The sequence below is a fragment of the Hemicordylus capensis genome, chromosome 7 (assembly GCF_027244095.1).
Source record: "Hemicordylus capensis ecotype Gifberg chromosome 7, rHemCap1.1.pri, whole genome shotgun sequence".
Lineage (NCBI taxonomy): Eukaryota > Metazoa > Chordata > Lepidosauria > Squamata > Cordylidae > Hemicordylus > Hemicordylus capensis.
This window is the reverse complement of record NC_069663.1, coordinates 12,338,404-12,361,460: the sequence shown is the minus strand read 5'-3', so window position 1 is coordinate 12,361,460 and position 23,057 is coordinate 12,338,404. Positions and strand designations below refer to the sequence as shown.

At 46.0% G+C, this 23,057-nt stretch overlaps 1 protein-coding gene and 1 long non-coding RNA gene across 3 annotated transcripts in view; one reads left to right on the top strand and one right to left on the bottom strand.

Annotated features, from left to right (window-relative positions):
• The first annotated feature begins 216 nt into the window (after positions 1-216).
• The window catches only part of CD164L2 (CD164 molecule like 2), a 71,167-nt gene continuing 48,326 nt past the window's right edge, over positions 217-23,057 (top strand). Inside the window, exon 1 of the mRNA XM_053267933.1 lies at positions 217-265. Coding sequence (XP_053123908.1) covers positions 232-265 — 34 coding nt within the window. The 5' untranslated portion in view covers positions 217-231. The remainder of the gene's footprint in view (positions 266-23,057) is intronic.
• LOC128333005 (uncharacterized) overlaps positions 19,075-23,057 on the bottom strand; it is a 30,464-nt gene continuing 26,481 nt past the window's right edge. For both annotated transcript variants that reach the window (XR_008310828.1, XR_008310826.1), the window contains exon 2: positions 19,075-19,949. This is a non-coding gene — a long non-coding RNA (uncharacterized LOC128333005). The remainder of the gene's footprint in view (positions 19,950-23,057) is intronic.

Below are 23,057 nucleotides of genomic sequence, written 5' to 3'. Positions count from 1 at the left end.
ATCAGCCCGACTCTGGAGGATCCAGCGACTCTCCATCTGTATCTCCCAGACCTGACTTGTATGCTTCTCCCCTCTCTCAGCAGCAGAGTAGAGACTGCTCCCATTTGGGGTGTCCTTGACCTTCTTGGTGCCTTGCCGGGCTGCTTTTCAGCTCCTTCCTCCGGACATGGCGGGGCAACTGATGTGTCTGAGTGAGTAGGGTTCACATCGCCTGTGCGAGTGCAGCAGTTCATGGTCAAGACCCACCAGAGACAACAGCCCGCCTGTAAGTACAAGCTCATTTGTGTTGCTTGCCTAACCCCTGCTAAGTGGGCAAAGAGGTACCTTTTACCATGGTGATTCTCTTTTATTTAGCAGGGGGAGAGTAACTGGCCCTATCCACCCCCAGCACAGTACCTCCAGTGACTGTTGCTGGTGTGTGTCTTATGTTTCTTTTTAGAATGTGAGCCCTTTGGGGACAGGGAGCCATCTTATTTGTTATTTCTCGTTGTAAACCTCCCTGAGCCATTTTTGGAAGGGCAGTATAGAAATATTTATTATTATTATTATTATTATTATTATTATTATTATTATTATTATTAAAGGCTGAGGCTGGAGCGAAGGCTTTGGGCGACAGCAGCAGCTCATACACTTCCTGCATCACTAGGGCTGCTTGAACACCAGGGGCAACTTATGTAACAGAAGGGGACCACTGTTCCCTCGAACAAGGATTCCCCGATGTTGTTGACTACAACTCCCAGAATCCCCAGTCAAAGGCAATTGCACTTGGGGATGCTGGGAGTTGTAGTCAACAACATCTGGGAATCTCTGCTAGAGGGAACAGTGAATGGGACTCATGTTAATTGGAACATAGGGACATAAGAAGCTGCCTTGCACTGAGTCAGACCATTGGTTCATCTAGCTCAGAGCTGTCTACAAGATTTGGCAGGCGCTCTCTAACTTTTCAGGTAGGAGCATCTCCCAGACCTACCTAGAGATGCTGCTAGGAGTGAACCTGGGACCTTCTGCAGATGCTCTGTCACTGAGCTGTGGATGTTCCCAATGAATATAGGAAGCTACCTCCTACTTAGTCAGACCCTTGGTCCATCTAGCTTAGAACTGTCTACACTGACTGGCAGCAGCTCTCCAGTTTCAGGCAGGAGTCTCTCCCAACCCTAGCTGGAGATGCTGCCAGGGAGTGAACCTGAGACCTTCTGCATGCAAGAAGATACTCTTCCACCAAGCTACAGCCCCATCCTCTAAGGGAGACTACAGTGCTTGCATAAATAAATATTTACAGTGCTCACATGTAGTCTCCCTTCCAAATGCAAACAAAGGCAGACTCTGCTTAGCAAAGGAGACAACTCATGCTCACTACCACAGGGCCAGCTCTCCTCTTGGAAGACCACCAGGGCACTCATGGCTCCTACTAGCTTGCTTGCTTTCCCTTTTAGATTGCCTGTCGTTGTGCCTTGAGGGGTCAAAGCTACCATTAGTGCATTTGCTTTTGTTACTCTTTGCCTCCACTGGGATTGTAAGCTGCTCTTGGAGTTGCTTATAGAAAGGGAAAATCCAGTCATGCTGAACACATGCTCAGGCAGCTGTGTGCCCTGACATGCTATGTGTGCAAAAAAGCGGGGGAGGGGGAGAGCGCGGAACTTGGGACTCCAGTGATGCAGAAGCCGTCTGGATTGTTGCCAGACAGGAATGGGAGGGAAGAGCCTTCATGCCGAAGCAAGCTGGAGAAACAGAATGTGAGCATTTGTGACAGTGCAGGAACCGCTGAAGGACTATGGGCAGGATCCTGGTAGGGCTATACAGCTGAGGTCCAAACCATGCACTAAGAAGACCTAGGTGGTCTAGGGCACCAGTTCTTAAGGGGCACCTAAACAGTGCCAGAATATAGCACTGCCAGTTATTCTTTCTCTCCTTGTTTCATTGGCTGTTTGGTTGATTATCCAAGGAAACATGGTTGTATGCAGGGCTGGCTTGTCCGCTAGGCACATCTAGGTGGTTGCCTAGGGCACCAGTTCTTAGGGGGTACCTAAAAAGAATATAGCACTGTCAGTTAGTCTCTCTCTCTCCCTCTTAGATTGCACCCCTGAAGTACTGCACAGTGAGGTAAGGGCCTGTGTAGGCTCAAAGGGCCTGCACATTCTGCAGTCAAAAAAAAATCTTCTTTGCTCATTGCACTTTAGCTCCCAATAAACAGCTAGTCTCATCAGCTGCCCTCTCTTGAATATGCATTGCTATCCTCAGTGTTAATTCCCAAACAGAAATGGTTGCAGGCTGGACTTCCAAATTAACAGCAGCTTCTTTTCATCTCTCAAGGGTGAGAGTTTTGCCCCATAATAGACTGGGAACTCTCTCCCACTGTATCCTCCAACCAGCGTGGGCTGCTTTCCTCCTACCTTGTTCCAAAGCTGGGGACTGAATCTGGGAAAGCTAGGAATCTGAGTCTAAGGGAGCCCTCTGTGGTCACCACCTGTCTAATTTCAGAAGGTGGGAGCCTCGGGGAGTGGGGAGGTCTCTGGAGATCACGGTGGCGTCTGGGCAAGCTCACATGGGAGGAGAAGATAGAATGATTGACATTGAAGCAGGAGCAGCTCAAGTCTTTGGTTCATTCGTGCCTTTTAAATGTTGATTTTCAAATTTTATTTTGAAAACTGATTTTAAAAAAAGTTTTAAAATTCTTTTGCTTTGTATTTTGTATTTCCCTCCCTTTTGGTCCACTGTGATTTCATGTATTATCTGTTTTTGTTTGATGTTTTAACCCTCTGTTGTGAGCCACCCAAAGAACAATTTGTTATGGGGTGGCTAACAAATAAAGCTCTTCTTCTTCTTCTTCTTCTTCTTCTTCTTCTTCTTCTTCTTCTTCTTCTTCTTCTTCTTCACACAGTCAGACAGGTGTTATTGACTGGCTTGTTTTATCCAGACATAGAGTCCTTCCCAAGGACCTGGGATGCCAGAATTTTATTGTCAATGTTGTTGCTGTTGTTATAGATATCGTCGCAGAATATAGGCTGTTCCCAGTAAAGTTGCTTTTTTGTAATTGGCTGATGGTGATTTCTGTGGCCCCTATGGTGTTGAGGTGCTCTTCAAGTTGTTTTGGAATTGCACCTAGGGCGCCAATTACCACTGGGATTATTTTGGTCTTCTTCTGCAACAGCCTTTCAATTTCAATTTGTAGATCTTTGTATTTTGTATTTTTATCTATTTCTTTTTTTTCTGTTCTGCTATCCCCTGGTATTGCTATGTTGATTATTTTAACTTGTTTTTCTTTCTTCTCGACTACAGTTATATCTGGTGTATTGTGTGGCAGATGTTTGTCTGTTTGTAGTCAGAAGTCCCATCATATTTTTGCATCTTCATTTTCTACAACTTTTTCAATTTTATGGTCCCACCAATCTTTGACTACAGGTAGCTTGTATTTTTTCAAGATGTTCCAGTGTATCATCCCTGCTACCTTGTCATGCCTTTGTTTGTAGTCAGTCTGTGCTATCTTTTTACAACAGCTGATGAGGTGGTCCACTGTTTCATCTGCTTCTTTACAAAGGCAGCACTTGCTGTTTGTTGTTGATTTTTCAACTTTTGCTCTTATTGCATTTGTTCTTAGTGCCTGTTCTTGTGCAGCCAGTATTAAACCCTCTGTTTCTTTCTTCAAGTTGCCATTCTTAAGCCATTGCCAGGTCTTGCTGATGTCTGATTTTCCACTTATATTGTGCAAATATTGACCATGCAGGGGCTTATTTCTCCATTTTTCTGCTCGGTTCTTGACTTCTTTCTTGTAGGCCTGCTTTGTTTCATTGGTGTTGAATAGTTTCGCATTATTGACCATTTGAAGTGCATCTTCTTCACTGTCCTTGATATATTCTTCAAGGTCTCTTTTCTCCTCCTCTACTGTTTACTCCTCCTCTACTGACTTGCAGCATCCCTCTTTCACCTGAGCTATGAGGGAGGTATAGCCTATCTATATCGCTGCGGGGGTCCAGAGCATGATTGATGGTCATTATTTTCCTGGTCTTACAATCTAGCGTCTCTAGCTCTGCCTGGGTCTAGTCTATTATTCCTGCAGTGTATCTGATAACAGGTATAGCCCAGGTGTTTATGGCTTGTATGGTGTTCCCGCCATTGAGTTTGGACTTGAGGATTTTTCTAACTCTCCTGATGTATTCACTTCCCATTTTTCTTTTAACTTCAGTGTGTGTGATGTTATCAGCCTGGAGAATGCCCAAGTATTTGTAATGTTTTTTCTCTTCCAAGTTCTTGATGTTGCTTCCATTGGGCAGTTCTGTTCCTTCTGTTTTTGTTATTTTTCCTATGTTCATTATTAATGCAGCACACTTCTCTATTCCAAACTCCATTACTATATTGCTACTGAATATACAGACAGTGTTTAGCAGTGATTCAATTTCTGACAGGGACTTTCCATTCAAATTCAGATCGTCCATGTACAGCAGATGGTTGATTTTACTTGATGTTTTAGATGTTTAGTATCCGAGGCCTGTTTTGTTTAGTATTTGTGAAAGTGGAGTCATGGCGATTACAAACAACAGAGGGGATAGTGAATCCCCTTGGAAAATACCTCTTCTAATGCTAACCTGTCCAAGTGTCTCGCTATTGATTGTTAACTGTGTACTCCACATGCTCATTGCTTTTAAAAAATAAATAAATATCTGAATGTTTTTCCTGACACAAGTTGTTTCTAAACATTTTAGTATCCATGTGTGGGGCAATGAGTTGAAGGCTTTCTTGTAGTCAATCCATGCAACACTTAGATTTGTTTTTCTTCTCTTGCAATTTTCTAAAACCATTTTGTCAATCAGCAGCTGGTCTTTTGTGCCTCTGGTGTTCGGGCAATTTCCTTTCTGTTCAACTGGAAGCTGTTTGTTAGTTCCAGTTAATAATTTGAACATGGCTGGCAGGCAGGTGATTGGTCTATAATTACTTGGAACTGCACCTTTTGCTGGGTCTTTCATGATGAGATGAGTTTTCCCAGTAGTTAGCCATTGTTCAATATCACCTCCTTGCAAAATGTGATTGAACTGTTTTGGTAGTTGTTTATGAAGGCTTGTTAGGTGTTTAAGCCAAAAGCCATGCAGTTCATCGTCTCCTGGTGCAGTCCAAATTTTAATTTTATTTGCTCTTTCACTTATTAATTCTGGTGTTATTATTAGATCTTGCATTTGTTGGTTACATTTTCCGACCTCTTTCACCTAGCCTGCTTTCTTATTATAATCTATTGGATTGTCCCATAATTTCCCCCAGAATTGCACTGTTTCTTCTTTATTTGGTGTTTCTAAGTTTCTTGCAGTTTCTCCTTCTATGCTTTGGTAGAAACATCTCTGATTTGACTGGAACTGGAGATACTGCCTGTGTTGTGTAATTCTAGCTTTGTATCTGCTAATCTTCTTTGACACTGCTGTTATTTGCTGCTTTATTATTTCCAGGACTTCTCTAATTTTCCTTGAATCTAGGTGGTATTTTTGGATCAGATACTGTTTGGTGTTTTCATTCTTCAGCTTCTTGTCTTTCATATCTTTCAATTTACTATCATCTGATCTGAGCCTGGAGATTTTATTTTCTAACTAATCTTCCATTTAGGTGATGTACTGCTTTCTTTTTTTACATGCTTTCTTTTTTTACAGGTCTACTGATCTTATATCCGAGCTCTTGTGTTGTTATTGTTCCAGCTTGGATTATGGGTTGTTGTTGTTGTTATCATTATTAATTTTATTATGAATTATTTATAAGAGCAGTAAATGTCTTTGGTTAAATATGTATTTTGGTTAAATGCATATTTAAATGTATTGACAGATATATGATGTTTGTTAGGTAAGGCTTGTAATACTTATCTTTAGCATTAATAATTAAAGAAATATTACAATTCTGTGATTGTGCTCAATGTAGTAGAACCTGTAGTCCTCAAAGAGCTTTCAATAACTGTCTCTAGATCCCAAGCCATTTAAGGCTTGAAAGGTAAGCACCAGCCCTTTGAATTGTGCCCAGAAATTTGTTTAGACTGGAAGGCAAACATCAGACATCTTTCCCCTGCTCACTGGGCAAATAAGCACCTTTAAAAATGGCAATACTCTTATATTTAGCAGAAGGAGAACAACTGACCTTATGCAATCCCAGCACAGAGTCCCCCCAGTGGCTATTGCTGGTGTATTCCTTGTGTTTCTTTTTTAGACTGTCTGAACCCTTTGAGGACAGAGAACTGTCTTCTTATTCTTCTTCTTTATTCAATTTTCAAAAGAAAAATTGAGAACTTATGCTCTGAAAATTGGTTAATCAGCATCCATCATCATCTTCTACACCAGAGGCAGGCGTGTTGTGTCCATCCACTGGATGCAGGGTGTGTGGCAATGATAGCAAATGGGTACACCACCACCACCCCGTATTGAAGTAAAATTCACCGAGTGCTGGGCTCCCAGCATGGCTAGGATGGCTTCTCCTTGCTTGCAAAGGCAGAGAGAGGCATTCCCGGCCAGGCTGGGAACTCACCTCTCAAAAACTGAGCCGCATGGCCATTTATGAGAGGTTTCTAACCCTAACCCTAACAGTTTAATGAAATAGATATCATATACAGAGATGCAAGTGCAGTCTGCCTTCTGTGCTCTTGCTGCTGGCTGTTTTGTTAGCCCTCGCTCTGCTCCAGGACTGGAATACAAGTAACTAAAGCTGCATTCAAAAGATGGCCTGGATTAAAGAATGGATTAACCAAAAACATCACAGGTAATGCCTGGCTAAATCTCAGAAACTTGATATGGCCAATCAGGGCTTTCGTGGTCAGGAGGTTGGCCTTCAGTTCTCTGCACAGATCTCTCCCTCTCCTTACTTCTCACTTAGCAGTATATGTTCTGTAAACCAGACAAGTACAGGTAAACTTACTTCATTTGCATAATATATGGAGATTGCAGAAACTGTTTTTTCTTGACTCAGAATTCAGGTGACTCTGGAGCAGATTTTGCTCTCTCCTGTGTTTTGATCAAGGGGACCACCTATTGTTTCAACCCTTTTCAGGCTGATGCAATCTTTTCCTGTCCTGGAGAGCTTTCCTTCTCTGTAGTAATCCATCCACACCACCACAATGAATTTAATCAAAGGCTCTTGAGAGAGAAAAATACTTTATTTTTCCCTTTATATCTCTTAACAAGTGTTTTGCTTCTTAAAATAGTAACACCCAACTCAAACCTGTAATTAAGTGGTGCTGATTTTGTTGTGCCAGACAGCTGATACTCTGCACGGAAATGCCCAGGTGTGTTCACATGTGTTTTTTTAAAGGGATATCTTGTATTCAATAACATCAGCACTTTGTAAAAACATAATGGATACTCCCATCTTAGAAAAGCTCATAATAATTGTTCAAGGTAGATTAGGCTAAGGGGGAGTGGCTGACATCTAAACCAGAGATTCCTGGAAAGAACTAGTACTAATGGGGTACAAGACAAGTACTCTTAGGAATACATGAAAGGCTCCCGAGGGGTATTCAGAGCCCTCCTGCCTCCCCACACTCTCCATAGCTCTCCATTGGAGGCTTGCCGGCTTGAGATAGACACATCCTCAGTTATGTGTCCACTGCAGAAGGGGAGGGAGACCGCCTCTTCTCTGCTCCTGATTGGCTGCCTTCATGCTGAAGCTCAGCATATACTGCTTTTCAACAGAAGTTCTCAAAGTAGTCTATATATAAATATATGAATATGAATGATATGAATGAATAAAATGCCCTATTCCCAAGGGTCTCAGAGTCTTAAAAGAAACTTAAGATCGACAGCAGCAACAGCCACTGGGGGGGATGCCGTGCTAGGGTTGGATAAGGCCAGTTGCTCTCCCTCTGCTAATATAAGAGAGCCACTTAAAAGACACCTCCTTGTTCAGATAGCAGGGGATTGGAGTGTGCCCTTCCAACTGGTGGTCATGTAAACCCAAATATCAAGGTAGGAGGAAGGGAGAATGATCTTGTGGGAGCTGGGGTTGTGTGGGAGTCAGTCCTGAGCTAGATGGGCCAGTGCTCTGCCTCAGTATAAGGCAGCTTTCTGTGTCTGAAGATGGGGCCATAGCTCAGTGGAAGAGCATCTGCATGCATGCAGAAGATCTCAGGCAGTCCCTGGCAGCATCTCCAGGTAGGGCTGGGAGAGACTCCTGCCCCAAACATTGGAGAGCTGCTGCCAGTCAGTGTAGACAAGACTGGGCTAGATGGTCTAATGGCCTAACTCAGTGTAAGGCAGCTTTCTATGTTTGAGGATGGGGCGTAGCTCTGTGGTAGAGCCCCTGCTTTCAATGCAAAGGTTGAACCAGATTGAACCAGGTCCCAGGTTCAATCCCTGGCAGCATCTCCAGGTCGGGCTGGGAAAGGCTCCTGCCTGAAATCTTGGAGAAGCCGCTGCCAGTCAGTAGTTGGTACAGCCAACTCACTTTCTTTCCCCAGCATTTCATTGAGGGTGGACGAAAAGCCATCCTACCCAGCTTCCATCTCTCGCATGATCACTCTCCTCTCCTCCTACGTTGTTCTTTAGATTCACATCACCACCACGGTTTTCAGTTAGCATGGTTCACCACTGCTAACTGGGCAAAGAGGCACCTTTTAAAAGTGGTGATTCTCTTTACTGAGCAGAGGGAGAGCAACTGGCCCTATCCATCCCCAGCACAGCATCCCTCCGGTGGCTGTTGTTGGTGTCTATCGTGTTTCTTTTTTAGATTGTGAGCCCTTTGAGGACAGGGATCCATTTTACTTATATACTTATATCTATGTAACCTGCTTTGGGAGCTTTTGTTGAAAAGCGGTGTATAAATTTCCGTCGTATTCATACCCTGGCTGGGCTCTTCTTCACCCTGTTTAGGGTGAGCCTTGTGCTTTCCCCAAGGTCATCCAGGGAACATTATTATAGCTGAGAAAGGGTCTGAATCTGAGTCTCCACAGCCTAACCCAACACCTTGTCCCCCATGTCATGCTGGATCCTAAAGCATCTTATATCTGAATCTGTTCAGTTCAGTATAAGTCCCAACACAATCCAGTCAATCATTTCCATGGCAGAGGAGACTAGATTGGAATCCACCAATGTTAAGAACACATTTTTAGCCTACTCTCCAGTAGGCTTATGAGATCACCCGGCATTCCGTGTGTCCAGGTGTCTGTGTGTTTGTGTCCCCCCCATCAACTTCGCAATGCCTGGACCAATATGAACCAAATTGGGTACAGTTGCAGGGACACATAGGGACACCTCAACGGCATAGTTTGTGATGATGGAATCTGCCCTGATCCAAGATGGTGGACGTGTAAACTTTTGAGGTGCAAGTGGGCTAACTTGTGAACTGCCTAACCAATTTGAACCAAATTTGCTACAGTTGTAGTGAGTGACACACAGGGACATACTGAGTCAATTAATGGTCAATCAACTACACCTCAATGGTGTAGTTTGTAATGATGTCATCCAAGACGGTGGACGTGTGAACATTTGAGGTGCAAGAGATCTAACTTGTGGTTCATTGATTTGAACCAGATTTAGTCCAGTTGTAGAGATAGTGAAAGGAAAGTAGGCAGATTAGTACTTACTAGAACAACTTGTTTAATTACAAGAACAGACCAGCAGCAGAATAGTGCAGTATATAGGCAAACCTTGGTATCCACTGTTTCACATATCTGCGGTCGGGTAATTGGCACCTGACCTTGGTATACACGACCAAAAACCAGCACTCAAAGGGTTAAGACTCGTATATCCGCAGGTCAGGTGTGGGCGGAAATGACCTCCAAGGTCATTTCTGCCTGACGTTTTGTGAAACAGAGCCATTTTGTGGCTCATTTACTTGAAAACCCCCACCAAAAAATGCCAGAAGAATGCTTTAAAGTGGATGGTTTTCAAAATGGATGGGAATTGCTGGATCACTGGAGGCTCACCAAACTTGGTAGGGCACTTTATTTTGACCATTTAAACCTCCTCCCCTTTCTTTGGCAGTTTTAGGGCCTCCGGGAACCTAACCCCCATGATCCCATTGCCGCAATGACTCAGTATTCATGGTTTCCGAACCTGCGGTAACTGTGGAGAATGGAATCCCTGAAAATACTGAAGTTTTCCTGTATATCCAGCATGCATGAGTTACCTGAGCCTGTGTCTAAGCATGGTGAATGGTTTAGGCGCCCTTCTCTCTCAGAAGCACAAGGGGTGTGACTGTCTTGAGGGAGTATTCTTGAAGCTGAAAACCATCCCACTCTTTTTGTTCAAGCCATTCTTCTCCACTCCTTGCCACCGAGCTCTGTTAGCTCTGCCTATTGGAGCTAACAGAGCTAATTATCTGTTAACTGCCCTCTAAGCCTGCAAACATTCTGTCCCATTGAGTTACATTGGGGCAGTTTGGAGATTTTTTGCTCCTTTCAGTTTTTTTCTTCAGATTTTTGTGACACTGACATATCTTCAGATTATCCGCCGGTACCCCCCTTTCGCCCTCAGGCAATCCAGTTACATGTCCATAAGGATTATAACATTTCCAGTTCTTTCTGAAATAGATGTAAGATTTGTTATGTTCCTAAGTTTCGCATCTATCCTTTATGCATGGAAGGGACATTATGCTGCTGGTGCTGGATCATGGCTGCCATGCGTTTCACACAAACAATAAAAAGCACGTAGGACATGCCGTTTTGACCCTGCGGAAAGATCCTTAACCTTAATTCAGTGCAACCCCCTGCTACAAAATGAATTGACAGCAGGGATGGAATTAAGCTCCCCCTGCATGTGGGTGGACGTGAGGCAGTGCACCGACCTTGGGATTTCGGCTTGATCATATCACTCACCAAATGAATAAGCCCCTTCGCTCACCCACAGGCCAGGTGCAAAGCAGGCAGAGGCTGCTGGATTATTAGCGCTGCTGTGGCAATTTGCAGTGGCTGAGGGTCTGATGGTCCCTAATTGGGTGTTTAGGATGAACAAAGCGCAGGCTGAAAGTGCATGGATGTGGAAAGGCAAGTGGGGGAGGAGGGTGAATGCATGTACAAGTAAACATTCCCGGCATATGACAGCAGGGCTGATATGGCATGTTATGAATCAACGTGAGTAGGATGTACTGGATTGGTGACTCAGTGCACTGCAGAGACCATCTTTTGTCATGCTCTTGAGAGGCACAATAGCTTTTACACTTCATCGCTTCCTGGCTGTTTGGGTGCATTACTTGCCTTGACTCACATAAGCTGCCTTATACCGAGTCAGACCATTGGTCCATCAGGAGTCTTTCCCAGCCTTACCTAGAGATGCTCCAGGGCTTGCACCTGAGTCCTTCTGCATGCATGATGCCGATGCTCCTCTTCCACTGAACTACAGCCCTGTGATCAGTATTGCCTAAACTAAGTGGCAGTGGCTCTCTGAAGTTTTGGGCAGGAGTCTTTTCCCGCCCTCCCTGGAGATGCTGCCAGGGATTGAAGCTGAGATCTTCTGCATGCATGCACTGAGTTAGGGTCCCATCCCTAGACACAGAAAGCTGCCTTATTCTGAGTCAGAGCATTGGTCCATCTAGCTCAGTATTGTCTACATGGACAGGCATCAGTTTTCCAGGTTTCGGGCAGGAGTCTTTCTCAACCCTACCTGAAGAAGCCTCTAAATACCAGTTGCAGGGGAGTAGCGGTAGGAGAGAGGGCATGCCCTCACCACTTGCCTGTGGGCTTCCCAGAAGCATCTGATGGGCCGCCCACTGTGGGAAACAGGATGCTAGACTAGATGGGCCTTGGGCCTGATCCAGCAGGGCTGTTCTTATGTTCTTAAGATGCTGCCAGGGATTGAACCTGGGACTTTCTGCATGCAAAGCTGTGCTCTACCACTGAGCTATAGCCCATCTCCAAGGTTTGAGTTCATCATGGGTTTGGTTTGGTTTTTTTAGGAACAATCAGAATCCTTCCCATAGGGCAGGGGAGCTCAGCCTGGACAACAACTCCCACTATCTCAGCCACAATGGCCTTTGGCCAGAAGCTCAGCATTTAGGCCAGAAGTTCAATGTTGAGCTAGAAATGATGCTTGGATGGATGGACCCAGCCCTTTGCATGATGGGGCCAAATGCAAAAACACTGCTGGGTACTTAAATGATTTGGGGTCTCAGCCCACAACCCACCTCTTTTGCTAATCAGATCTTTCCATGCGTTCTAAAGGGATCCAATGCTCTCTTTCCATTTCTTCAGCCACGAATCACCAATGCATCCCCCAGCTTCATGCAACAGGGAACAATGAGGCACTTGAGAACTGATCCAAGGGAGGTACTCAGGTGGCCCGATGCTGTTGATACCCCTGGCCAAATGGCAATGGAATATAAGAAGCACAGTGGGGGACTATTCTTTTGTGAAACTAAATGTATGAGAAACCCATAGAGATATATTGTGTGTACAGTGAGAATTTACATAGGAGGCTGCCTCACACCGAGTCAGGCCCTTGGCCCACCTAGCTCAGTACAGCCCACACTGGCTGGCAGCAGCTTTCAGGCAGGAGTCTCTGCCAGCCCTACCAGCTGCAGATGCTGCCAGGGAGTGAACTTGGGACCTTCTGCATGCAAAGCAGATGCTCTGCCATGCAGCTCCAGCCCCGTCCCCAATCAGCAATAATAAGTGATACCACAATCTTACTTGCTGAACTAATTTACTTTGTTAGATAAGAATCACCTGTCTTTGTTCAAGCCAAAACCGATAAAATTCTTGATAAATTCTAGATTGTGTTAAAATGTTTGTGTGAACACTATCTTGAGTATTATTGTGACCCCGGGAAGAATTTGTGGGGAGTAAGTCCATCAATAGAATCTGACTTGATAGCTAGATGGAACTTCCATGTACAGAAGCAATATTTCTCAAAATACTACCACATTCTGGGGACAAACCATAGAGGAAGGGCACCTACTTCATGCACTGTTTGAGAGTTTTCAGAGGCGTGGCTGACCTCCGTTGAGTGGAATGGATTAGTGGTTAGGGCAGTGCAGCACAACTTCGGCCCTGCAGCTGTTGTTGGACTACAAAGCACATCATCCCCACTCACAGTGACCAATAATTGGGAATATGGGAGTCCAGCATTTGTGGGAGGGTGGATGATGATGATGATGATGATGATTTATTCGATTTCTATACCGCCCTTCCAAATGTTGTGCATCCCTGGGTTAGAGTGTTTGCTTAGGATAGGGAGACCCAAGTTCAAATCCCCATTCAGCCATGAAACACGCTAGGTGGCTCTGGACCAGTCTTGTCTCTCTCAGCCCAACCTACCTCACAGGGTTGTATGAGGCTACGTAGAACCTGTACGCTGCCGTGGGCTCCGTGGAGGAAGAGTGGGCTAGAGGTGTACATGAGTAAATGTTGCTCTTCAGCTAGCAAGACAGTCCCTGTGTTCTTAATTAAACTGCAGTCTGCCAGAATATGCAGAAGGTGGTACTGACTGATCAACCCTATCCTCAGTCCTGAATTTGTGCATTTTTGCTTAGGGCTCAGAAATCGCAAGCCAGGGCTGTCCGTCAACTTCGGCAGACCCTTGAGACCCACGTGAGTTGCCAAAAGAAGACTTCACCAAGGTCTGATCGGCTCGGAGGCTCCTGTGTGGTTTCATAGCAACGGAGGAAAATGGCTTTGATGAGGCTGCTGCGTGTGAAGGCGAGAAGGGGCTGCCTGGAATTACCATCGACCTTGTGTTAGGGAAGTTTGATCCTGCTGAAAGATCCAGCGTACTCCAAAGCAGGGATCTGAGTGCAATGAGGCTCTTTCTGTGGCTAAGCTTTCTGTGCTGGGTTGAGGGGTGCCCAAATCACTGTGGTGTCCAAGGCAAGGTGGGAGTCAGGCCCCGTTCAAAAACCAGACCTTGCAAACTTTAGGAACATAGGAAGCTGGCTTCTACTGAGTCAGACTGTTGGTCCACCTTGCTCAGTCTTGTCTACACAGACTGGCAGCGGCTTCTCCAAGGTTGCAGGCAGGAATCTCTCTCAGCCCTATCTTGGAGATGCTAACAGGGAGGGAACTTGGAACCTTCTGCATGCAAGCATGCAGGTGCTCTTCCCAGAGAGGGCCCATCCCCACAATGCGCACACATGTAGTCTCCCATTCAACTGCAAACCAGGGCAGACCCTGCTTAGCAAAGGGGACAAGGCATGCTTGCTACCACAAGACCAGCTCACCTCCCCTTTGAAACTGCATGAGGAGCAGGGAGGAGGGATTGTTGCCCGCAGCCTTCTCTGCTCTCATTGGAACATAGGAAGCTGCCTTCCTCCCTCTAGCTCAGTATTGTCTACACTGACCGGCAGCAGCTCTCCAAGGTTTCAGGCAAGAGTCTCTCCCAGCCCTACCTGAAGATGCTGGCAGGGACTGAACATGGGACCTTCTGCCTGCAAGGCATCTGCCCTGCTACCGAGTTGTGGCCCTCATCCCCCAAGGGGAATTTCTTAAAGCACGCACATGCAGCCTCCTATCCAAATGCAAACCAAGGCAGACCCTGCTTAGCAACGGCAACAATGAATTGGAGAGGAGAGCTGGTCTTGTGGTAGCAAGCATGACTTGTCCCCTTAGCTAAGCAGGGTCTGCCCTGGTGGCATATGGAATGGAGAAGCTATTCGCACGACCAGGAGAAATCGGACGAAGGGAGCCTAGCCCGATTTCTCCTGATCGTCTGCTGGCACGGAAGCCGCACAGCTCCCGTCAGCAAACCACCTAAAATACCCTTCCCCTTAAATGAAGTTAGTGGAGCTAGTGCTACTAAAAGGTTCCAAGTTCCCTCCCTGGCGGCATCTCCAAAATAGGGCTGAGAGAGCCACTCCTGCCTGCAACCTTGGAGAAGCCGCTGCCAGTCTGTGTAGATAATGGCCAGATGGACCAATAGTCTGACTAAGTATAAGGCAGCTTCCTATGTTCCTAAATGCTTGTTGCTGCACAGCTAGCTCTCCTGATTCTTGCAGGCTTTGCAAGGAGTAGGAAGAGCCTTGTGAGGTTTTCAAGGGTCTGATCGGTCCCAAAGCATTGTTCCAATGGCAGCGGTGGGGAGCATCTTGCCACCCTGCTGCCACCCCAATAATCTGCCACCTGAGGCAACTGCCCCAGTTTGCCTCATGAAAGGGCCGCCCCAGCTGGGTTAGTGCAATGGAATGAACTGATTCTAATAAAGAATTCTTCTAAGTAAGAATTTGACCCCATGAGTCCCTTGAATTTGACCCCAAAATGTCCCTTGATTTAAAAATAATTAGCTAGTTAGTGATGCACCACTACTACTATTGCTATTTGCTTACCGCTTTTCAACTATAAATAAACCAATAAATAAAATACGGATGGTTCCCTGTCCCCATGGGGTCCACAGTCTAAAAAGAAACATAAGGTAGACACCACCAGCAGCCAATGGAAGGATGCTGTGCTGGGGCTGGATAGGGCCAGTTGCACTGCCCCTGCTAAACAGAAAAGACCCATCACTTTAAAAGGTCAGTTAGCAGTTTCCCCTACAGACCAGGCAGCAGGATTCAAAGACCGGGCTGGAGTTTGTCTGGGTCAGGCAAATACTGGGTCCCAAGGCTGGCCAAGGCTCCAACGCACTCCATGTCCAACCTGACAGTTTGTGTTGAGCTCCTAGAAGGCCTTAGCCTTGGGAGAGAAGCCCAGGCTGAGCACGAAGTGAGAACACCCTGCCCGCTTCCATGGGAAGCGAAGGGCAGCTTACTATAAAAGGCACCCAAAGTCTCCAAAGGGGAGTCGGTCTGTTTGCAATGAGCCACCTAATGGCACAGCGAGGAAGTAACCTGCCTAGAGAGCAGGAGGCTGTGGTTCGAATCCCCGCTGGTGTGTTTCTCAGACTAAAGGGAAACACTTATATCAGGCAGCAGCGATATAGAGAGATGCCGAAAGGCATCATCTCAGACTACGCAGGAGATGGCAATGGTCAACCCCTCCTGTATTCTACCAAAGAAAACCAAATGACTCTGGAGTTGCCAGGAGTCGACACCGACTCAACAGTACAACCTTTCCTTTCCTTTCTGTTTGCAATACTGAATGTGCCCAACACAGAGAATGAACACAGGATGCTGCCCTATGCTGAGTCAGACCATTAGTCCATCTCGCTCAGTATTGTCTACACAGACTGGCAGTTGCTCCTCCAAGGTTACAGGTAGGTGTCTCTCTCCACTCTCTCTTGGAGATGCCAGGGAGGGAACTCGGAGCCTAGATGCTCTTCCCAGAGCGGCCCCATTCCCAAAGGGGAATCTCTTACAGGGCTCACACATGTAGTCTCTCATTCAAATGCAAGTAGGGTGGACCTTGCTTTGCAAAGGGGACAAGTCATGCTTGCTACCTCAAGACCAGATCTCCTCTGACAGAGGTGGAAGGGACCTTGGAGGTCTTCTAATCCAACCCCCTCCTCAGAGCAGGGAGATGCTACAGCATTCCTGACAGATGGCGGCCCAGCCTGCTTTTGAAAACCTTTAGTGCAGGGCTGCTCAGTTTCAGCCCTTCTGCAGATGTTGGCCAACAACTCTGTGGCTGCGGATTATGGGAGTTGTAGTCCAAAAACAGCAGGAGGGCTGAAGTTGAGCAGTCCTGCTCTCTCTCTTTTAAGCCCACCACTGCATGCAGCGAGACAGCTTCTCCCGTTAGGCGATCCCTCCTAATGTATAGTATAAACTGGCTTTGTTGTAATTTCAACCGACTGGTTCTATTCATGCCCTTGTGGGCAACAAAGAATAAGTCCGCTCCTCCTCTGGTCTCCCAGCACTTCTGGTATTTGAAGACAGCTATCGTATCTCCCCTTTGTCTTCTCTTCTACAGGCTAGAATCATAGGATTTTAGAGTTGGAAGGGATCTGGGAGATCTTTTATTTATTTTATTTTATTTTTATTTTTAACATTTCTATCCCGCTCTTCCTCCAAGGAGCTCAGAGCAGTGTACATGGTTATGTTTTCCCTTACAACAACCCTGTGAAGTAGGTTAGGATGAGAGATGTGTGACTGGCCCAGAGTCACCCAGTGAGTTTCATGGCTGAATGGGGATTTGAACTCGGGTCTCCCTGGTCCTAGCCCAACACTCTAACCACGGCACCATACTGGCTGACCCCATGCAGGAAATGGCTACAGCATCCCTGACAGATGACCGTCCAGCCTTTATCTGGAAACCTCCTGTGAAGGAGAGCTCAGCCCTCTTTCATGAGGCAGAGTGTTCTACTGTCCAAAAGCTCTTTTAGTCTGGAAATCCCTCCTAATGTCTAGCCTGAGCCTGCTTCCTTGTAATTTCAACTGGTTGGTTCTAGTCCTGTCCTTGGAAACAACAGCAAATACATCTGATCCTTCGTCATGTCGACATATAAGGACTGTTCTCACAAACCGGCCTGGGTAGGAAAGAGCCAGTCGTGGTCATGTGAATGCAGATTATTTGCAGGTAGGAGGAGCAGAGCAGGGCTGGAGTGGACAGGTTCAAAGAACCCAAACAGCCCAGCTCCTGAGAGCCACCTGACTCACTCCTCATCTCTCCCTTCCAAGCTCCGGAGGCCTCATTCCCCAGCCAGCTATCTTCTTCTTCTCTGAGCAAGGGAGAGAACAGAGAAATTGAGCAGCCAGCCAGCAACAAAGTCAGCTGGGAAATGAGCTCTGGAGAGCGGCTGAGCTTGCCCTTCCTGGTGTTAGCCACGCCCCATGCGTGTGATGTCACTTGCAGGAGGCGTGGCTGGTGTACACCAGGGGCCATCAGGGAGAGGGGAAAAAAGGCTATTCTTTCCTAGCTGTGCCCCTGGAGGGGAGGGCGATTGTGTGGGTGTGCCCAACAAAGGGTGGACAAAAAGCTGTCCTTCCCAGCTCCCACATGATCACTCGCCTCATCTCCTACTTTGATCATCTTGAAGTCCACACAACTGCCAATCGGGAATGTGTGCAGCTCTTCTACCCCAGATCCTCCAATCCTGTTTAGCATCGCAAGCCCATAGTATTCTATTCACCTTGTTCTAGTGGCTGACATCCTGGATAAATGACTCATGATACTACTCAAAAGTGACTCTAAAGGACTGTTACATTTCAATAGGACTTCTTGTAGTGAATTTAGTGAGGATATCCATGGAGAGAAATTGCATGCCCCAACGGAAGAAGCCAAAGATGGCTGGTCAACAGTTTGTAACATCTCTAAATTTGAGGTTGTGCTTCTGCTGCTGCCCTCTGCTGGGAGATGTGAGGATTGCTACAACCTTTGGGAAGTTCCACAAGGCCCACCATTTTGTCCTTCCATAATTCTCCTTCCTTGGCAAGCAGCTAGTGATGCATAACTTAATTTCTCAGAAGAGAAACTCTGGGTCTCTAAACTGACCGAAAGACACAGCTGACCCTCTGACCTGGACCCCTGCCTGCTAACCTCAGAGGTATGGTAGTGGAATGAGGTGAAGGAAAATCCACTTGCCAGCAAATGCTCAGACAGGCCTGTATCTAGCTTTTGCAGGGCCCAGGGCAACAATAACTTGTGGGGTGGGGGTGGGGGAGCTGGTCTTGTGGTAGCAAGCATGAATTGACCTCTTTGCTAAGCAGGGCTCACCCTGGTTTGCATTTGAATGGGAGACTACATGTGAGCACTGTAAGATATTCCCCTCAGGGGATGGGGCCACTGGCCGCCACTCTGGGAAGAGCATCTACATGCTTGCCTACAGAAGGCTCCAAGTTCTCTCCCTGGCCTCTCCAGATAGGACTGGGAAGGACTCCTGCCTGTAACCTTGGAGAAGTCGCTGCCAGTCTGTGTAGGCAATACTGAGCTAGATGAACCAATGGGATGACTCGGTAGAAGGCAGCTTCCTATGCTCCTCAGGATGAACCAATAATGTTCCAGCTCTGCCCAAGCTAGAAGAGCCTCTGTTACTGAGCTGCAGTGCCGGGGCCCTGTAAGAATGGGGCCTGGATAACTGTCCTCTAGTGCCCCCGCTCCAGAGAGCCCTGTTCTCAGACACACTCTTTTCAATATCATTTTGCACTTCTCGGAGCTGAGCCTTAGCATTAAAAACAGACTCTCCAGGGAGAAATGATGTGTTCAGTGCTGGATTTAGGCAGATACTAAGCAAGCTGCAGCTTATGGGCTCACATTATGAGTGGCCTTTGAATACCATAAAAAGAGAGACCATTTCAAGTTTTCCATAACCAGTGGAAAAATCAAGGAAAAAGGCAACCTTTTAAATTTTATGTGATATACAAACAGACATAGTGCAGGCTGTATTGCTTCTTCCGTTTAGTCAGGCTGAACTGTGTGACTGCTCTTGTGTGTGCTTAGAAAGGCTACGTAAGAAATCATACTGTATTTGCATTTCAAGGTCTTCCTAATGCAAATAGGCTCATGGCAAAATCAGTGGTTTTGTTAGGTCATTAGTTTCCCCTGGCATGTCAGAATACGGCCCTGGCTAGATTGCCCAGTGTGACCCTTTTGGATTCCACTTCCCCCACTCCCAGCCCTTCCGCTTTCAGCAGCCTCCCAAAAACCTATCAGTTCTCCCCACTGAATCATGCCCCCCCACACACACACACAGCAATTACAGGCGACTCATTCTCCACGGTCCAGTCGGCTGCCGCTTTTGATGAGGATGCTACACATCACCTTGCCTCTTTCCTCCGATGAGCTGTCACAGCGAAGTTGGCAGTTGGGGAACATCATGTGCTGCTGCTGCTGCTGCAGTAGTGGCTTTTTCCTTTCCAAAGGACAAACGTCACCCAGTGAGTGCGTGAGGACCCCGTCACAGCATCCTCCCTTCTTTGCCTTTCTGGTTAACACGCCGAGTCCCAGTCCAGCAATCACAGCTACTCATTAGGCCTACAGCTGAGCTGCAGCTGCTGTTGCAGTCCTGGGAGCTGGAGACCTTCCCCAATCCAGCCCAGAGGCCTCGATTCATCTGGGCCAGCTGCTGTGAAGAATAACAGCCATCCAGGGGAGCTTGGTGATGACAAATCTAGTTGGAAGGATCCAGAGACTCCACTCTTGCTTCAGGGTGGTCAGGGCAAAGCGAAACCAGCATTCAGTTCTGCAGTTGCTGGCTCTGAAAAAGTGTCAGGAGGTGAGAAGAAGACAAGTCAGAGGCTACTATTAATCTCAGATTAGAGGGGGGAAACTGCCTGCTGATTTGTGTAGATGCTGGAGAAAAGTATGCTTTGATGAATGGTTTTGTCACAGAATAGCACTAGGTGGTGCTGCAACTGTTTCGTGAAAATATAAAGACAAAGCAGAGACTGCCTGTTTTGAAGCAGCGGCTCCCAACCTTGCCTCTCCAGCTGTTGCTGGACTACAACTCCCATCATCCCCAGCTTCAATTTATTTTGTGGCTGGGGATGATGGGAGTTCAGTTGCAGCTGGGGAGAGCCAAGGTCGGGAGCCCCTGTTAAAAGTAAAAACAGAGGCAGCTCAAGATCTCTGTGCACCTGAGGAAGGGCACCAATGCTCACTGCCCCCCTTGTGTTCACCCCCTTCCCCCCGCTTGCCCTTTTTCACAGCTGCCACCTACTGAGTTGACACTTTCTTTTTGCCATTTTAAATTTTTATTGGATGTTACAGTAGCTTTTACATTCAAATTGCATTCATTTATCTAATTCTACAGATAAGTAAATATTGACTTCCCGCTTGCCTATCTGCACAGTTCACAATAACTATACATATAAACTATTGCTATAACAATTCAAAACATACATACTCCACAATACTACTCAATTTTACCCAACCCAACCTGCTGTTATTACTATATTTCAAACCCTACTGAAAAGTCCATATTAGAAAAATAATTCTTTAAGTAAAGCAAAAGTGGTTCCCAATCTTCTTTGAAACATTCCAAATTGTCATCTCTTATAAGTGCTGTAAGCTTTGCCATCTCGGCATATTCCAAAATTTTTATCAACCAGTCTTCTTTTGAGGGCATTTTAGTGTCTTTCCATTTTTGCGCATATACTATCCTGTCCGTAGTGGTTGCATACATAAAAAATGAGTCAACACTTTCAATGACCTGTCCACTGTTACCCCAAGATCCCTCTCCTGGTCAGTCACCGACAGACCCCATCAGTATATATGTGAAATTGGTGGTGTGTGTGTATGTGGGGGGTGTCCCAATATGCATCACTTTACACTTGCTTAACAATGAACCACATTTGCCTTCCCCCCCCCACTCCCCCAGTTTGGAGAGATCCTTTCAGAGCTCCTCACAATCTGTTTTGGATTTCACTGCTCTAAATACTTTGGTATCATCTGCAAATTTGGCCATTTCGTTTCTTAGCCCAACTCCTAGACCATTTATGAATAAATTAAAAAGCACTGGTCCCAGGACAGATCCCCGGGGGACCCCACTTCTTACTTCACTCCATTTAGAGAACTGTCCATGTATAAGCTACCCTTTGTTTCCTGTCCTGCAACCAGTTACTAATCCACACATGAACCTGTCCACTTATCCCATGACTGCCAATTTTTCTCGAGAGTCTTTGATGAGGAACTTTGTCAAAAGCTTTTTGGAAGTCCAAGTAGTCTGTGTCAACTGGATCACTTGTGTCCACATGCCTGTTGACACTCTCAAAGAACTCCAAAAATTGGTGAGGCAAGATTTACCTTTGAAGAAGCCATGCTGGTTCTCCTTCAGCAGGGCTTGCTCTTCTATATGCACAACAATTTTATCTTTGAGAATGCTTTCCATCAATTTGCAGACATTAAGCTAAACAGCCTGTAATTTCCCAGATCCCCACTGGATCCCTTTTTGAAAATTGATGTAACATTGGCTACTTCCCATTCCTCTGGCACAGAGCCTGATCATTGTAGAGATAAGTTACATATTTTTGCAAGGAGGTTGGCAATTTTGCATCTGAATTCTTTAAGGATTCTCGGGTGGATACCATCAGCCCCTTGCAATTTGAATTTTTTTAAATTTTTCCAGACATTTTCGAAGGTCACCTCTCGTCACCTCTGTCTGACTCAGTTCTTTAGCCTGTCCCTGAGAAGCTGGGTTCAGGCATAGCTATAAGTATTTTCTGCCATGGACAGATGTAAAGAACTTGATTAGGTTCTCTGTAATCTGCATATCCCCTTTAATAATCCCTTTCATTTCCTCATCATCTAATGGATCAACCACCTCCCTGGCAGGTTTCCTACCTTTGATGTTTTTAAAGAAGTTTTTGTGCCCTTAGTGCTTTTTGCTAAATGTTCCTCAAACTCTCTTTTCACCTCCTTTATTGTCTCCTTGCATTTCTTTTGCTAGAGTTTGTGTTTCTTTCTGCTCTCTTCATTTGGGCGGGCCTTTCAATTTCTGAAGGAATTCTTCTTCCTATTTATAGCTTCCTTGACTTTACTTGTTAGCCATGCTGGCATCCTTCCCCTCCTTTTTGGTATATGTTCTAACTGGTTTCTATTATTGTGGTTTTAAATAAACTCCATGCATTCTGGAGCGAAGTAACACTCTTGATTTCCCCTTTCAGTTTTCTTTTCACCAAACTCATCATTTTGGAGAAGTTTCCTCTGAAGTCCAAAGTGTCTGTGTTAGACTTCCCTGGCGATTCTCTCCTCACATATATGCTGAATTTGATCACACTATGGTCATTGTTCCCCAAAAGTTTCATGACATTGACCTGTGCACCACTCCGGATTAAGTCCAAGGTCGCCTGCTCTCTGGGTGTTCTAGGGCACAGTCAACTGTGCCCTAGAACAGTTCTAGGGCACCTGAAACCTCAACTGTTCTAGGGCACAGTCATTCAGCTTATCTAGAAATTTGGCCTCTTTGTCGTTACTTGATTGTGAATCTACCCAGTCTGCGTGTGGGTAATTGAAGTCACCCATTGTGGGTAATTGAAGTCAGCGCCCTCTCTTTGACACCTCCCTGATTTCCTTCTGCAACTTCCAGTCAATGTCAGTGTTCTGATCAGGAGGGCGATAGCACGTCCCCAGTAGCACATTTCCTTTCAGGCCTTGCCACAGGGTTTCTGTGGAGGACTCCAGTCCTCCTAGGTTTTCTAGTTTGTTAGATTCTATCCCTTTAACATACAGTGCTGCTACACCCCCAATTCACCCCTCCCTGTCCTTTCTATAGAGTTTATATCCAGGAATAACAGTGTCCCACTAGTTTTCACTGTTCCACCATGTTTCCATTACACCCACTATATCTATGATTTCATTAGCAACC